Here is a 17,450-nt window from a genome sequence, read left to right as displayed (position 1 = left end):
TGTAATGTTTTCTTTTCCAAATGATGGCAGCTTTTTGTAAATCATTTGTAAAAATGTAATACTATATCGGAGGAAGACAATGCAACAAATGTAGTATATCATTCCATACTTCTGTCATAAAGGTTGTTTCATCACTATTGCACAGTTGTTGCTTACTTGATCAGACACCTTAGATGTTCCCAATTTGTTACTCTTTCAGTGACTACCTTCTACTAAATTTTGTCGTTACATTCAACACACCTTAAAATGGTAGATTACATTTTTTTTTTTTTTGTGTTTCTTCAAGCACAATCTTCAAAATAATCAAACATCATCACAAATGTCATTCTATTCCTTTTACAGTAGTAATTTTCTTTCGCTTTATTTGATGAGTCATATTTTGGTATGGCTTGGTCTGGAACATCAAAAGTTGGTCAGCTTATGAATCTTTAAAAGGGGGGTGGGGGGATTGTCAAGTGATTGAAGTGAAGGACTTGTTAGGGAAATTTTTGGTTTCTTGTAATTAAATCCTGCCCAAGTTATACTGTGATGCCTAGTTCCATCAAACTTTAAATGCTGATGGATCCTAGTAGCAAGGTGTGCAGTGGTCCGAATGTAGGTCAAGATGACATACTTTTGAAAATCTCTGACATTCCAAATTGTTTAACGTCCAAAACTTTTATTTAAACTTGCGACTTTCATTATATAAGCATTGATAAGTGTCATGTAACATACAAATACATGTATATGTATTTTTGTGGTTCCAGACAAGTGTACACATCATTTGTGTTCCCTGTCAATAAGCTTATACATTTGCTTTACAATGCAAGTGATGACTTATTTGCAGTGAAAAGCCAAATGAATATAAAGTAAATGGCAAAAGACGAGCACTCTTTATTCACTAAAGAAATATAAATACATGTATATAATAAGCAATTTGAGCATTTCAGAACTTAAAAAAATTATAATGTCAAATTCCATCATTTTGATGAGTCGCTGTCATCTGGAGATTTTGGTCGACTGTAAATTTTCTCCTCCTTTCCATCTTTCATTGCTGCATATCTTGCAGCCGTGAACAAAAAATCACTAAGTCTGCAACACAAGTAAGAAGGATGCAATATACACTGTACTTTGAATGTGTTACATGTATATCAAATTCAAATTGACAACTTTGCACAGATTTCATTAAAATACCAACCTGTTTAAGTATTTTAAAGGTTCTTGGGATACTTCATTTGCTTTCACTAGTGGAACAACTCTAAAATAAACATACATGTAAACCATTAAAAATCTGTCAAGAAATTTCATGATTACTGTGGAAACATTAAAATTTCTTGGGAGCTTAAATTTTTTTTTTGTAGATTTCTTACAAATTAAATTAACATCCCCAACAAATATGGAACACTTTGTTCATTATCACATAAATGACAAGCAATTCCACAAAATCCTCCAAATGAACATTTTAAAAATTGACAATCTGCAAAATTTTTGCCCCAAGCATTTAGATGATTCCACGTACAGTATACAATGATATTTAAAAAGAGATATTTAAGCTTTAACAACTAGTACAAGCACTTGCCTTCTCTCGGCCCTTCTGCAAATTGATCTAGCAACATGAAGGTGAGATGAACAATGGCCTCCAGACTACAAAAAAATTACAGAATCAGAGAAATGTTTTATAAATGCTTAGTGTTTTATTGTTATCAAAAAGTTGTGTGTATGTACATGGTAATTAACTTACAGGCAAGATGAAGTTTTTCAAAGGAGGTAACTCTTCAGTGTACTTATCAATCCACTTTTCCAAATCAGTAGTAAAAGTGAGTTTAAATTCTGTGTTTTCTAGGATAAGATAATTTAAAATTGCTTTATTTTACTGGGTACATAAAAACAAACTATAAAAAAGAAACAGAGAGATGCATGTTGTTTGGAGAACACAAAGAAACAAGCATGATGCAAAAGAGTAAAAACAGATTTTTTATACTTAAATGGGCTTCTCTTGCAGAAGAATGTGGAGTAGCAACACATGATCCAATGTCTTGAAGAACACACTGAACCTAAACGGTGGTTGAAAAGAGGGTATAAACGCTGTACAATTTAGAATTATTTGAACTTTTCAATTCTGAATTTTAATATGAGAACACTATAAAATGTACCTAACAAAGTCATCACCTGTTCTAGTTGATTGACAAGAACTTGATCCTTACAGAACTCTGCAGCTACTCTTCAAAAAGGAAAAAATTGATTAAAGCAATTCAAATCATATATATTGGTTATGTAAATGTCATATATTTTTTACATTTTTCTAATTTCTTATTTTTGCTATTTTTTATGGTATATAAAAAAGAAAGTAATGTCTTACACCATTAATCTTTAATCAAATGAATAACAAATCAAAAGGATTTACCCAATAGCTGAAGTCAGTTCATCTGTTGACCCTAAAGCTTCAAATATGATGTCATCTTTGGATCTCCGCTCACCTGTGTATGTCGAAGAGGTACCTAGCAAAACAAATTGCTCTACAGACTAACTGAAGTCTATAATACATGTATCTGACGTGTTCAATACCCAAATTGCTGATAAAACAGGAAAATCTACGTTATACATAAATATACCGGTAAGTATTTTTCTAATCGTTTCCCCAAAAATGGCTGACCCCATAAAATCCTACCATTGAACTGAAAAATCCTTTAATTTGTAAACTTTTTATGAAACTTTCTTAATAATGAACATTGCCTGTTTGTGTAAACCCTAAACATGTACATTGAACATGTATGTACCTTTGTCGCCGGTCTTTGTGTAAATCTTTGGAAAGGACTTTGAGCTGAAAAGCCAAAAATAATTGAAATGATGTTTGATGAGCATTGAAGAGTATAGAAAAAAGTCATTAACACATATTCAAGAAAAAAATGTTGATTATAAAAGTAAATACACAGTTTTAAATGAAATGTTGCATATGTATTAATAGAATTAATCAATACATGTATATGTTTTTTTTTTCAATGTGAACCATTAGTAATATCAATATAATTATATACAAACCGCAAAATATAAAATTGATAGATCAACAAAATGCTACATGCCTTGCCATGGTCGGTATGTATTTAAGTTACATGCACATGTATATATACAACCTAGGTACATGTATTTGTTGATAAGCCACCGCATTTACTTAGTATATCAGGTGGTTATTTGCTCCAACAGAACAGGTGATACACAACATGTTGATTAGTATAGAAGATCGGATAAGAAGTCCCCGAGGTCTGACAAAGGTCTGAAGTTATCTCTTACTAAAGTTTATACAAGTAGCACTAGTAGCAGGCTTGGCAACTATAAGTATAACGTTACCATACTGGATTTTCTTTTCTTGTTTCTCATTTAAAAATTGCTAGTAATTTAATATTTATAATAAGTAAACCTATAGAAAATAGTCTATCAGTCCACACTACCTTGTACTCCTTACTGAAATATGTCCAGCTACTTTGAATAATTTCGTTGCATGATACATTGCTGAGGTCAGAGAGAAAGTGAAAGTAGGTATAATAGGAACTCTTCTTTGTATGGAGGAGGAAAACTGAAAACGCCCAATCCAGCATGGAGTTTGTTGTTAGCGCGCCTGGAAAGGTTATTTTACATGGCGAACACTCTGTTGTTTACGGAAAGGTAGTCTTCATTTTATCCAAAGTATATTTATTTTTAATAAGAAAGTTCCGTGATGTAATTCAATCGTGATTTATCGATTTAGAACATTGCAGTTTTCTCCACATCAATCTATCATCTGCTATCACAATGTCACTGGTGTTAGAGAATGAATTCATTTCGTATTTGTCAGTGTATATTTGTATATCAATGCTGATTGATTTTCATTTTCAGAAAGCCATCGCCAGCAGTTTAAGTCTTCGAACAACTGTCAAAATCAGAGCACTGGAAGAAAACATAATTTCTTTAGATTTTTCTGACCTGAACATCAAAGAGAGAATTGGTTCTACTGATCTAACAATATTAGAAAGCGAAGTATCAGGTTAATATGTATGTCCGTTGTAATTTTTGATTTGGAAAATAATCAATAAGCAAGAAGGAAGGACTCATCAAATTTAGAATTTAAATCAATTTAATACAGCGAATTACAGAATACCAGTAGAGTTTTCAATAGCTTGTTGGATTGCTCAATAGGGTATTCAATTTGGTCAGCAAGGTATCACATTAGGTTTAAATCTAGGTCATGTGATTACTCAGGTATGACAGTGATAAAGTGAGTTAATCTAGTAAACATTTGCACATTTTGGCCTTTTTTGTTTCTCCCTGTTATCCTACATTACTGCTATAAAAGTCTGAACTAATTAAGCAGTCACAACACAAAAATACTCTTAGTGCTGTATTTGCACCAGGAGTTGGGGAACCAAAATGTCTAATGATTTTTTGCAGGAAAAAAATATCTCCGTAAATCTTAAGGTTATGCTTTTCTCTTTTGTTTGTTTCTTCAGAAATGTCTTTTGAATTAAATTTTTGGAAAAACAAAATTCAAATTACTCCAAGCAGAATTGATGCTCTATAGAATCCAGTGCTGTCCAGGTGAACATTCTTTTTAAAAGTCTATGAATAGAATAGCTAACAATAGGAGAGAGTGTTCTAGAGGTTTTCTTTGTGTCAAATGAATGGGTTGAGTGCAAAATAACAATCTACACTTGGGTAAACACAGGACCTAGATTTAAACCTGATGTGATACCTTGCTGACCAAATTGAATACCCTATTGAGCAATCCAACAAGCTATTGAAAACTCTACCAGTATTCTGTAATTCGCTGTAATGTGCCTGAATCATTGAAAATATTGTAGTGAAGGTTACTCGAGTTTCTTGATCAATTGTTTTTAATTGTGTGATTTATCAACAAAGATGCTGCTTGGATTTTTGAAAGATTTTAAGCTGTTTTAAATGACGATTTTATGTCTTATTTCTTACTAGGAAGCCTACATGAGCCATGCTTACCAAATGAAAGTGTTAGAGATTCTCTAAAATGTTTAGAATTACAATATACCAATGTGGAGTCTTTGCTGAAACAACAGACAATATTTACGACAGCATCTTTGTTTTGCTCTTTAAGAAAAATATCAGGGTAAGGATTTTATAACAGGTGTTGTGTATATTTACTCTGCAGATTAATGATACATGTATTATGCTATCAATGACTTTTTTTCAGAAAGAAACAAGGAGTTGAATTAGTAGGAAAGTCAGATCTTCCAATTGGAGCTGGACTGGGATCCTCAGCTAGCTTTTCATCATGTTTGGCTGCAGGATTTTTGACTCTCTTTGATTTCATTCAAACTCCAGAATGTTCAGAAAAAGGATCAAACAAAAGGATTTGGTCCAAACAAGATTTAGAACTTATAAATAAGTGGGCCTACTTTGGAGAAAAAATCATTCATGGAAACCCATCCGGTGTAGATAACTCTGTAGCCACATTCGGTAAGTAGAGGCCAATTCCAGTTTAGATCAAAATCAAACCCATTGCTTACTCCAAATTGTGACTGTCATAGTGAGAGATGTTCTCTTATTATAATAACATTGGGGAGCAATAGAGAGGTTTTTAATCTGACTGTCACCAATTTTTGTGATGTAATTTTGGCAGTAACAAATGATGACACTAAGCAATTTTTATAATGTTTTATTTAAGGTGGGGCCATTCATTTCCAGAGGGGAGAAATAACACCTTTACAAAGGTAAATAAGTTATTATCCAATCTGATTTTGAATAAAAGAAAAGTCCTGTATATTTGAATTTGTGTTTTTTTTTCATTTGATTTAATCTGTATTTAATAACTTGAATAATGTGAATATATTTGTTGTTTTAATAGCATTCCTAAGCTCAACATACTTCTTATCAATACAAAAATGCCTAGATCTACAAAGAAGTTGGTTGGATTAGTAAAGGAGAGAAAAGAAAAGGTAATACATAAAAGTTTTCATCATCATCATCATCACAGATATTTTATTTTACCGGTATATTTATTTTAATTACTGTAGCCCAGCAATGATATTGCTATCTATCAAATCTTTAAAAAAATGCTTTTCTTATTTTAACATTTTCTTCATCATGACTATGGGAAAAAATATATACCAGTACATATACAAATATAAACTTTTCAGAATCCTGTGATTTATGAACCAATACTTCAATCCATGGATGAAATCACAAATGCAGTGATGAAGGCATATGACCAAATGTGTGAAAACTGTGATGATGTTACCATATCAAAAGCCTATTCTGATTTAGAGGTAAAGCACATCTAACCTGTATTCTCAAAATATGAAAATAAAATTTTGCCACATTTTTAAACATTTAAATGCTGTTGCAATGAATGAAAGAAAGTAACATTTTAAAAATCTACATGCAGAGTGAATTCCTATATCTAAACTTTAATGTGATTTTTTTTTCTCTGCTATTGAGCTGTATATTGTCAACAATACGCATACACATTGTCAATTTACCAAAGAATTTTCCTTTACGAAAAACATTTCAATTTGCTGCAAAATTAGTAGTATGATGCTGTTTTAGAATCTCATAGATGTCAACCAGCACTTACTACAAGCCCTAGGAGTGAGCCATCCGACGTTAGATGAGATTTGTCTTACTTGCTCTAGGGTAGGCTTCCATGCCAAACTGACGGGGGCAGGTGGAGGTGGCTGCGCTTATTGTGTAATTAGGCCAGGTACGATTCCTGTTACAGATGAAATGTTATAAATACTGTATACAGGGAAATGTTCGCCCCAATTTTATTTTTGCCCTTTTTGTTTGCGGGCGAATTTAACACTGGGCGAATTCTAGTGTCTCAAATTATATCTCTTCAAACACAACTGTGTCTGGGCAAATTCAAGACAGGGCGATACTGTTTGCAAATGAAAAAGGGCGTAAATTACATGGGTTAAATATTACCTTGTATACAGTATTATATGCAAGACAAAATATTTGCTTTTGTCATGGACATTCTGGTAATGATACCTTGTACTTTATAACTTAAATGGGGTAATTATAATTTATTTATATTTTTTCATTGATTAATAACTTAAACAAAGAGGAGTCATTTCATCCTTGGATAGCCTTGTAGAAAAATTTTTGTAGATGACAAAACTGAATGATAAAGAGAGTTATTAAAGTTAGATTTTCTTTCATCACTTGCAGACGTTTCAGAAGAAGCAATTGAGTCTTTAAAAAGGGAGATGAGGACTCGAAACTTTGAATGCTGGGAATGCACACTTGGTGGACCAGGCGTAGCGTTGACATCACTGTAGTGAGGAAGGACAGAGTTAGGGCAGTGCAATTTACCATCTGGTTCTATAGTAACAGAATTGGGAATTTTTTCACAATAAATGTCACGTTCATGTACGTGGTGTGCTCACTGAAGAACTGATGGATTCTGTTTAAGTGTAACTAGACCATACAAGATTGCTTGGATGTTTCTTTGGAATGGTTTACACACAGTCCAGTTACTTTGTGTTCACACTTCAAAAGTTTCTGAACAGTTCTCAGAAATCAATAGAATTTTGTCATGGCTTAGTTTTTATGGAATTTGTGTTTGCATTTTTACCTCCTCAAAAAAGAAAAATATGAAACACAGTCTTCAGTTATGACAGAGGATCCGAGGATTAATCAAAGACCACTATCGCGTTGCCTTTTGTCAACTGTTGTTTGAGAGTAGGGTGTCGCAAATTTTTTACTATCTTAAATATGTTCAAAAGATTCAGTTATTAGTGATAAAGACAGTGGCTCGCTTGTCAGAGAGTACATTTTGGAATTGTTTGCCATTTATCGCAGTTTATAGTGCTTTTTTCTATAAATAGATCCCATGCTGGTTGATAAAAATTTTGAGGCAAAGTTACAGCATAAATGTGCAAGATTTAAACATTTCACATTTTTAAAACTTTAAAATAAATCTGTAGCTGCGCAGTTAGACAGCTGTTTAAAGTGTTTAAAAAGGCATTTTCCTGTTCTTGTATGCATAAATTGCATATAAAACAACATGTAGAATCTCAAACTTTAGAATTTATCATTCAATTTTCATTTTCATACAGTACACAAGTATTTTTTTGTAATAAATATGGTATTGAGATGTATTTCATTATTAAAGTTAATACAACATGTAGTGTTAGAAGTACCAGGTTTATTTTAAGTAACAATCATATACAATATCTCTACATCTACCATTTATATATACATATATTTACATCTACTATTTCCTCTTTTTCTAACGGAAAAATATAGTCAATTCATATCTCTACAGAAACAGCCAAACTGAAATTGACACGCCCCATTTATTGATTGGTCGAAATCTACAGCGGCTGATAGTGACAGGACTGAAATTGACACGCCCTGTTTATCGTTTGGTCTGAATCTACAGCGACCTAAGTAAACTCACGGACTGCACGAAATAATCATGATGATGCCAGACTCAAAGTCTCACAAGAGACGATTTGGCTGTTTCTTGTAGCTGACGTACTTATGTACATTAACAGTAATTTAGTGAATTTTACTAACTTTTCATAATCAATTTATTAATTAGTTAAAGAAAGATGTTAATATAAACAATAAAATGCTTTCTTTGATGATTCATGCGGGGTTAATATGAAGGTAGCGAACATTGCAGGAAAAATTAACAAAACCCGCTTACGCGGGTTATGTATTTTTCCTGCAATGTCGCTACCTTCATATCCCGAATGAATTTTATTGACATATTATTTTTTAACATTTATAAAACAAAATCTATTGATACCACTACAGGATTCAGCAATACAAGATACAAGAAACAACTTTTGCTACTTAAAGGTATATGTGGCGTATTTTTTCATGGTAAGAAATATTTGATTGATTTATTTGTTTAAATATTTTATATAAAGATATATCTTCACAATAAATTACGCAGTTTATATCAATCGGGTTAAAAAGATATAGAAATTAATAAATAATTTTTATAATTATTTTGACGTCCACAATAAAAACAGCATTTGAATAAACCCCGCCTTAAATCGGCCACGCGATACCACGCTCAGTCCATCACAACAACAATGGCAACGACGAGAAAGATAGGTATACCCGTAATACCGTTAAGTTTGACAGATTTGGCCAAGAAAGAAAAAAAGACAGACGGACAAGGATAGAGACAAAGGGAATATTGTCATCGGAGACCATGTTCATGTAGATTGATGGAATAGGAATTAAAGCTGAATTTAACTTAAGTTTAATAAGTTTTTATCATGAAGTTGTAGGGGTTTTGGTAGTCAGGTTCGTGCGTGCTCCATGTGTTCCATGTCTTAACTGTCAGATATGAACCACAAGTGGATTTTCGTTTAGACAAATTTTTGAATAAAGAATAAATAAACACTCTCAGTACATGCATCCCTCAGGAGAGAGGGTATTCACTCATTTTACCGTGTCGTTGATGCTAAAATAGTGTTTCATCTTTATTACACATTATCATAATAATTAGCAATTTATATCGTTCTACATTAATGAATAACGGAATAATAATGCTTCGAGTATTATTTGATAAAAGAATTATCTAATTTAAGACATGCAAAAACGTGATTCTAATTTGTAAACAAACTGTTCTTCCGTCGTGTTTTCAATACTAGGTTTTCCCGCACTCATGCGCAGTGGCGCTACAAATGGCCGATCGCATCAATATTCATCAGACGTGTAGCAAAGTTTAGAGACAAATAACTAAAGAAAGAACATGTTTTAAAGACCTAGTGTTTGTGAAACGTCTAATTATAAGAAGCATGATGTATATTTTTACTAAAACTCATGTCAAAAATTTTACTCCAAATACACCACATACACCTTTAAAGACAAATCATGAATATTATGGTAATCATACTATAGGTGCATTTAGAGTTGTACCATTGGTGGTTTTAGAAAATTGGCATTTGGTTGCCATCGGTGAACTATGGTTGCCACTGGTAACCAAATGCTACCATTTGTATGAGGCACCGTTTTTATATTTTTAAGGTATTTTCTGATATGAAAAAATAAATATTTGATTTCAAGAATTTGAAATATATTGATATCAAAAAATAATTATTGATATAAAAAAATTTGATATTAAAGAAATCGATTTTCTAATATCAAAAAATATAATTTTTTGATGTCAACAATTCGAATTCTTGATATCAGAAAATGAATTTTATGATATCAAGAATTCGAATTTTTGATATTAAAAAATCATTTTTTATTTCAGAAAATACGATCTATTTTTTGATATCAGAAAATATCAAATATTTTTAATATCAAAAAATGGATTCTCGATATAAAAAAATCAAGTTTCAGAAATCAAAAAATGATTTTTTAATATCAGAAAATAGATTTTGATATCAGAAAATAGATCGTTTTTTCTGATATCACAAAATCGATTTTTTTATATCTAAAAATCATTTTCTGATATCAGAAATTCGAATTTTTGATATAGAAAATTATTTTAATATCAACAAATGGATGCTTGATATAAAAAAAAATCAAGTTTCAGATATCAAAAAATGATTTTAATATCAGAAAATAGATTTTGATATCAGAAAATAGATCGTTTTTTCTGATATCACAAAATCGATTTTATTTTTATCTAAAAATCATTTTCTGATATCAGAAATTCGAATTTTTGATATAAAAAATTATTTTCTGATATTAGAAAATACCTTAATGATATTAAAACGGCGCCTCATACATTTGTAGTAATTTTTACCTGTACGACTAAGAACGACATTTCACCCCTGCGAATGTGTTCGGAAGGTTTTCTTTATCATTGCTAAGTATGTAATAAATCCAGAGGTGCTCGAATGAAAGTTCACAAGACTTCACCGAGATTTGTTCAGTTCCTATGAAATTTCGAGCGGAAGTATAAGTGTTCGGATAAAATTCTCAAAATACGTAAGTACTGGTCGATAACAGAGTTATCGTTCGTGTTCAACTACGTGTTGAGTGGTTGAAAATATAAACATTGCGTGGCTTAATAAAATCATATTCATGTTTGATGCTTGTGGTGTGCAATACCATGTTTTTAAAAGAAAAAATTATGGGTTTCTGTTTTACATAAAAATTTAGTATATCGAGCCATTTTCAAGGAACATTCTGCATAAAATAGTATAGTCTGTTTCACTATTGGTGCTATTACTAGGTCAGGCGCGAATCGAAAACTAATCCTCTGGTGGGGATCTCTACTTAGCATGTTAATTATTGCAACTGCAGACAAAAACTATTTTTTGAATTTTCATATTTATTTCTAGAACACATTTTATCCACCAATTAATGAAGATAAAGTTTAAAATCAATAAACCTCTAGATTTTATATTTGACTACTATAGTACGTAGATTCTATGAAATAGACTATAAACACGAGGCACGATTTTTACTGCGAAACTGAAAGGGTCAAATAAAACCACGTGGTCTAAAATTTAAATGACAATAACATTCGCAGGGGTGATTTGGTCAAATGAAAACAGCCCTTAAATAGAGTTGGTCACCAATTGCTACCATTTTAAACCAATGAAATAAGAAAAATGGACAAAAAAGTTAATTCTTCGACCAGTTTTAAAACGTCCTTAAAACACAAAGTAGTCAAAATTATCTCGCAATGATAAACCATATAAGCAACACAAGCATGATTGCAGAAACCTTTCTACAATAAAGAGAGGAGAAATTATTATAAACAAATTACCACCTGGGTATATGCCTGATGAATTTGGAAGTCATTTCAGACTTTACAAGAGATTCTTTTGATTGCTTATCGACGCAAATAGGCAATTGTGAAACGTACAACAAGCCACACGGGCCAGAAGTTGACCCTATTAGGGATACTGTAATGTTCCTATGGTACATACGTGGGTTCTGAAAGTGTACAATTTGCTATATAAATGCAAGTAGTAATCATCATCTATATTCTGTGACCAAGATGAATTCAAATATATTGCTTTAAGCCTTTAAAAACATTTGTACAATCCACATCTTTTTTTCAACCATCCACCAATAAGTAATCTGGAGAGTTTCCTGTCAATGGCGGATAGTTTTGACGTAGGAAAAAAGTTCCTTTCACTTGAGTTTTTCAAGAGTTGCAAGAACATTAGTGGACGAAATAATGTCATTTGTTATACAGTGGTCTCGTGGTGCAAAAGCCCAGGAGACAAGTGATGCATTTGGAGAGATCTAGGAATTCTGCAATGTACTTGGGGCAGTTGATGGATCGCACATTCCCATCAAGGCTCCCAGAGAAAATCCTAATGCATATATATTATTATATGAAAAAGTTTCATTAATAGGTACTTTTAGCAACATGTGATGCAAATTTGCCATGATGCGCCTGTACTCAGATCATCCGAATTGTTTGTCAAGTCGGTTGATCTGTTTCTCCAAGGGTTCTATTTACTTGGGGATTTAGCTTTCCCACTCCTAGACTGGCTTGTGACACTATTTATAGACTTTAGTAACTTATCAAAAAGCAAACACGTCTTTAATGATTGTAACAGCAAGACTAGACAAGTTATTTACTGAGTAAGGTTTTGGGCTTTTGAAGGTCAGATTTAGACGTCTGCTTAGATTTGAAGCTTGTGACATGAACTTGATTGTCAACTATGTTCTTTTGCTTGTCTTTTACACAATATTTGCTTCAACATGAATGAGGAAAATTTTGAACTGTTTGATGATGATAACACCGAAACCATGCTTGTCATAATACAGAGTCAAGACCTAGTTGCTATCAAATGAATGGTGTACGACTACAAAATGACTTAATGCAGCATTTGTTCATTAAATTGAACTCTAGAGTTAGCCACTCAGCAATGTCGTTTCAAAAACAGAAAAAGGTTTTCTGCACAATTTTGTATAGCAAAATTTATCAGGAAATAAAGTTACAAAAATAAAAGGTGAACAAATTTCATGAACATGATGTTATGCAACAGTATATAATTTGAAAATAGAATTGATTTTTACTTGCTGCAGAAAAATAATTGATAAAGGGAAATTACTCGAACATGCATCTTACCAAATTGACAGCTGAAGATAGCTTTTCAACCATTTTATTCAAAACAGCATTTTGCGATTCCTGCATTGCCCATAGAGTTTTCAGAAAACTTGTCATCCCTTTCATCTAAGATTTTGCGCAATTCTCGAAGAAAGAGTTCAATAGAAACCTTTTTTCGTAAAGTCAATGGAACCCTCCAAATCTTGAACACTTGCTCATATGTAAAAGCCCGATTGTATTGACTTTAATGGATTGGTCCTTTCAGTAGGGCACATGACCAAATCCAATTAATCCCTTGGGCTTTATGGCATAAATTTCATCACGAATTGACTGTTACAGTAATGATAACTCAAAATTCAAAGAATGTACATGTTATTCTATAATACTTATAATTACATTATTCGTCAATTAGCAAACGTACAATTAAAATTAGTGATATTTTTACATTATTTCTATCAAGCACCACGCTTTTGTCCAAACAGAGAACATCATTTAACACATACCGATTTTACAAGTGATGAAAAGTGTGCATTGCAAAGCAACCACTTGGTGCTGTTTAACACGCACATTTATGGCAATGCGCCAATGACGGATTTATTAAAATAAAATAAAAATAAACCTTAACAGACCAAGACACTGTATATATAATTTAGACAGAAGCAACAGCCAATGCAGATACAAAGAAACGAGGCCTAAACAATTTCTTTTTTAATTAACCAGCATTGTATAGAGAATAATACATACCCTTTTCCAAATCAAGCCAGTATCAGCCCGAGACTCCAATATCAGCCCGAGGGCCGAGGCCGAAGGGATGATATTGGTCGAGGGCTGGTAAAGGCTGTGATATGGAAAAGGATATCTATTATTATATCTATTACATACTTAGTAATAAATTAAAAAAAAAAACCATCAACTTGAACAAATTGATTTTCAGTATTAGTTGAAAGTAGTCTGTACATGTATTAAATAGAAATATGAGATCTTATTGTTTTACCAAACATGTAGCTACAGAAACGGAATTTCTATGCACAGGCTTTAAAATTAACTTTCTCTAAAACATTTACTAGCATTTGAAGTTTTCAACTGCACTTAAAAATGTCGACTGTAATAAATGTTTTATTTTTTCGTCTGTAAACATGCACAAATGCCGAAATGAAAATAAGGCAGAGGATTTCCGCAAGGGGGTGATACGGATCCGTGTCATCCCTAGGGCTGATAACCTGAATCGGCCCCGGAGGCCTGTGATGTCATCTGTATCACATATGCAAAACACCTGTATTTATTACATGTACTAACTAAAGTATGTCATAAAAGATTATTTTCATAAAAGAATTTTCTAATTTTCAGGACGCTACTACTGTGGTTTCATCAATATTCGTTGAATACCAATTTTAGTGGATTTCGTTATCAAGTTGATCCATGAAATTAAATGTTCATTGAAATGCAATTCCTATTAACATTTTGCATTGATAGGGTCATGGACACGAATTTACGTATCCTTGAAACTGTTATTTTCACTTTATCCATGAAAATTGATACCCTTGAATATTAATGAAACCACAGTAAGCGAACGCCAAGTTGCCAAGATGAGCGACAGCTGGACAGAGAGGATGATGGCTAAATTTGTAGCTAAACATGGATGATAAATTTTGTGTTAAAATGACTGCTATAAATGTCAATGGTGTAACATTTGTTGAGACTGAGTACTTGTTACAGCAGTGAATACTCAGTCTCAACAAATTCAAAAACTTATGACACGCATGATAAAAAGCTAGAATATCAAATGAATACCGGTGTTCTACTTAATTTTGGTAAGAAATAAAAAAAATTAAATAAACTTCAAATCAATCATGAAATGACTTAAAATGGTATTCATGACAATGAAAATACATGTTATTACATGTACATGTACATCTAAATAAGAATACGTTAACTTTACAGAAATTTTGGCACATGCTAGATAATTCTCCCTAACCTTTTTTACAAACTTTTGGTAAGAATTTAAAGAAAAATCAAACTTCATATCAATCACAAAATGACTTAAAATGGAATTCTATGACAATAAAAATACTTCTATTACAACTAAATAAGAATACGTTTACTTTACAGAAGTTTTTGGCATAGGGTAGATAATTCTCCCTAACCCTTTTTACATACTTTTGATGTTTGTCTTTTAATGAAAAAAATGTATCAAGCAATACATTCGCTGTTTAACATATTTGTTTGTGGTTTGTTCGTCAACACGATGCTTTAATTAGACTTAAAACACTCTAAAGCAGTTTTCACAAAAGAAAAAATATCTTGATTGAATTTACATGAATTCAATTCTTTAACATTTTTTTTCATATTATTTGCAATTTTGCTTTGCCTATGATTCATCATACATGTAATATGACTATATATATATATATATATATATATATATATATATATATATATATATATATATATATATATATATATATATATATATATATAAACATGTAAAGAAAAGTTTGTTCTTATTTACGAAAGATGAATTAAACTTGTTTTATGTTTAACTATCTGTTTATTTCATAACCTTTGATATATTTCATTTTCAATATCTGAAATTATCCATATTTACAATGGAATCATTTTTTTTAGCCAGGCAAGCTTTTTGAAAACCTATTACTACTGCAGACTTCTGCGCAACAATTTTTTTTAAGAACCCAAATTTAATCTCACATTCTGACAATTGTTCATATAAGAGCACATTGTGTCGCTTGTTTATTGTGCATCTCTTTAAATACGGCCCGTCCTTTATATATATATTATAACAATTATAAAGTTCTTTAATGTGGTCATTAATACCATTTGCTGAATTAAAGATTATCAAGGGAGCGTTGTTCAATTGAACTGCATGTCAAAATAATTACCAGTAGTGAAATTTTATAATAACCGAAGTTAAAATGCTTTTCAAAACTAATTTAGAAATAAAAAGTAGCTAGTATATTTGCAGGTCTGTAGCTCCTGGTCTGAAAAAAATCGGATGGACGATCTTGGAGCCACAGTGCTTACCATAGTTTTAAAAAATTGCAATTTATGGCGCACCAAAAATGCTTTGTCTTTGGACTGAGAAACCTTATTTTCAGACAAATTCTGTGAAAACAGTTGATTAGTACCATTAAATTCTTCAGGAAATTTACACGCGGCTATGTTAAGGCTGCCCGATTATGTAGAGTCACTTGTCTGTACTTCATAAGATATGACGTCATAGTTAACTTTGACGTCACGATCTGCATTCCTTTCGATCGTTCTTAGGGAATGTATCGTAACGTAATAAGTGATATTCATTGTGCATAATAAAACCGCTTCATTCCTTTACATAGACACTGTTGTAAATACTAGTGATACTAAATTCAATATCACCGATATGGAGTATAAAAAAATCAACAGTTTTAAAGCTTCGTAATAGGTATATAACTATTCATAAACTAATGGTTTTGACACTCCCCATGCTACGTGTAATCTAATGAATGATGATATGTATATGCATATAAAAAACGGTTTGGCGCAAGTGAAAGATAAAAACAGTCTTAGTATATTTTACGTGAAATCGGGAGAGAAAATAAGTATCAATGTGAATCTTGCTGGGGGAAACCTACCGATTGACCTGATTTTGTGAAAATCGAGCCTAAAAGGTAAAAATGTGCCTAATTTCGATGGCGGTGCGAAATGTTTTGACAATATTTCAAATAAACGAAATATTTATATGAACCCCCAGCAAGAACTGCAAAATACATTACTTATCGAAGGATTTTTCATAAAAATATTTTTGATTTAATGTCATTATTCACTTGTGCCGATGCGATTTTCATAGATTATTTACCGTGTTAGAATACACCCGTCACATGCTTTAGAAAAATATATGACGTCACAAATAGTGTTGGATGTCACTGTTAGTTTATGTAATAAAAGTTTAAAGAAACTCGCTCAGTTTAAGTATTTTTTCGATAATCAAAATAGTATCATTTTTCGATATATATTTAGCTTCGGACAGCCTTAACTTAGCCGCGACCTGAAATCGTTACTTTACTTGCCTCAGACTTTCTCTTAAACATGCTTACCGAATGTCGAGTTAAATTCGAAAATCAGTTTGCCGTTACATACATTACTTTGCCTTATCAAAATTATGTACCTTGGATCTGCAGAAGCAATCATTATTCTAAATGTTGTGGGGGGGGGGGGGGTAATAAATGTGGAGCATACAAATAGTGTCACATTTAAAAATATTTTTATCTCGTTATTACGAGAAAAGATTACGTTATAACGAGTTAATTATCTCGTTATTAAGAGAAAAGATCTCGTTATTACGATGAAGAGATCTCGTAATCACAAGATAATTAACTCTAATTACGAGTTATTTATCTTGTTATTTCAAGAAAAGATCGCGTTATTACGAGAAAAGAGATCGTAATTACGATTAATTATCTCATTGTTACGAGAAAATATCTCA

The 17,450-nt window shown here is 31.9% G+C and overlaps 2 protein-coding genes across 3 annotated transcripts; one reads left to right on the top strand and one right to left on the bottom strand.

Annotated features, from left to right (window-relative positions):
* Positions 1-838: 838 nt before the first annotated feature.
* On the bottom strand, positions 839-3,526 carry LOC105343480 (corrinoid adenosyltransferase MMAB). Its single transcript, XM_011450876.4, has 9 exons — positions 3,426-3,526; positions 2,757-2,800; positions 2,384-2,477; positions 2,149-2,200; positions 1,961-2,033; positions 1,721-1,818; positions 1,559-1,623; positions 1,178-1,237; positions 839-1,071 (listed from the first exon to the last, which is right to left on the bottom strand). The coding sequence occupies exons 1-9, from the start codon at positions 3,482-3,484 to the stop codon at positions 960-962; spliced, it is 657 nt and encodes a 218-aa protein (XP_011449178.3). The 5' UTR covers positions 3,485-3,526; the 3' UTR covers positions 839-959.
* Positions 3,152-7,352, top strand: LOC105343481 (mevalonate kinase). 2 transcript variants are annotated; one of them, XM_066079132.1, is made up of 9 exons: positions 3,152-3,248; positions 3,850-3,997; positions 4,939-5,089; positions 5,174-5,439; positions 5,648-5,693; positions 5,828-5,918; positions 6,120-6,248; positions 6,529-6,682; positions 7,153-7,352. In XM_066079132.1, the coding sequence occupies exons 1-9, from the start codon at positions 3,198-3,200 to the stop codon at positions 7,260-7,262; spliced, it is 1,146 nt and encodes a 381-aa protein (XP_065935204.1). In that variant the 5' UTR covers positions 3,152-3,197; the 3' UTR covers positions 7,263-7,352. The 2 variants fall into 2 exon arrangements, with proteins under 2 accessions (XP_065935204.1, XP_011449180.3); XM_011450878.4 differs by lacking the exon at positions 3,152-3,248 and adding an exon at positions 3,484-3,639.
* The last annotated feature ends 10,098 nt before the right edge of the window (positions 7,353-17,450 follow it).

The sequence above is a fragment of the Magallana gigas genome, chromosome 3 (genome assembly GCF_963853765.1).
Source record: "Magallana gigas chromosome 3, xbMagGiga1.1, whole genome shotgun sequence".
NCBI classification, from domain to species: domain Eukaryota; kingdom Metazoa; phylum Mollusca; class Bivalvia; order Ostreida; family Ostreidae; genus Magallana; species Magallana gigas.
Note: the sequence above shows the minus strand (reverse complement) of the source record. Positions and strands in the feature narration are given on the sequence as shown.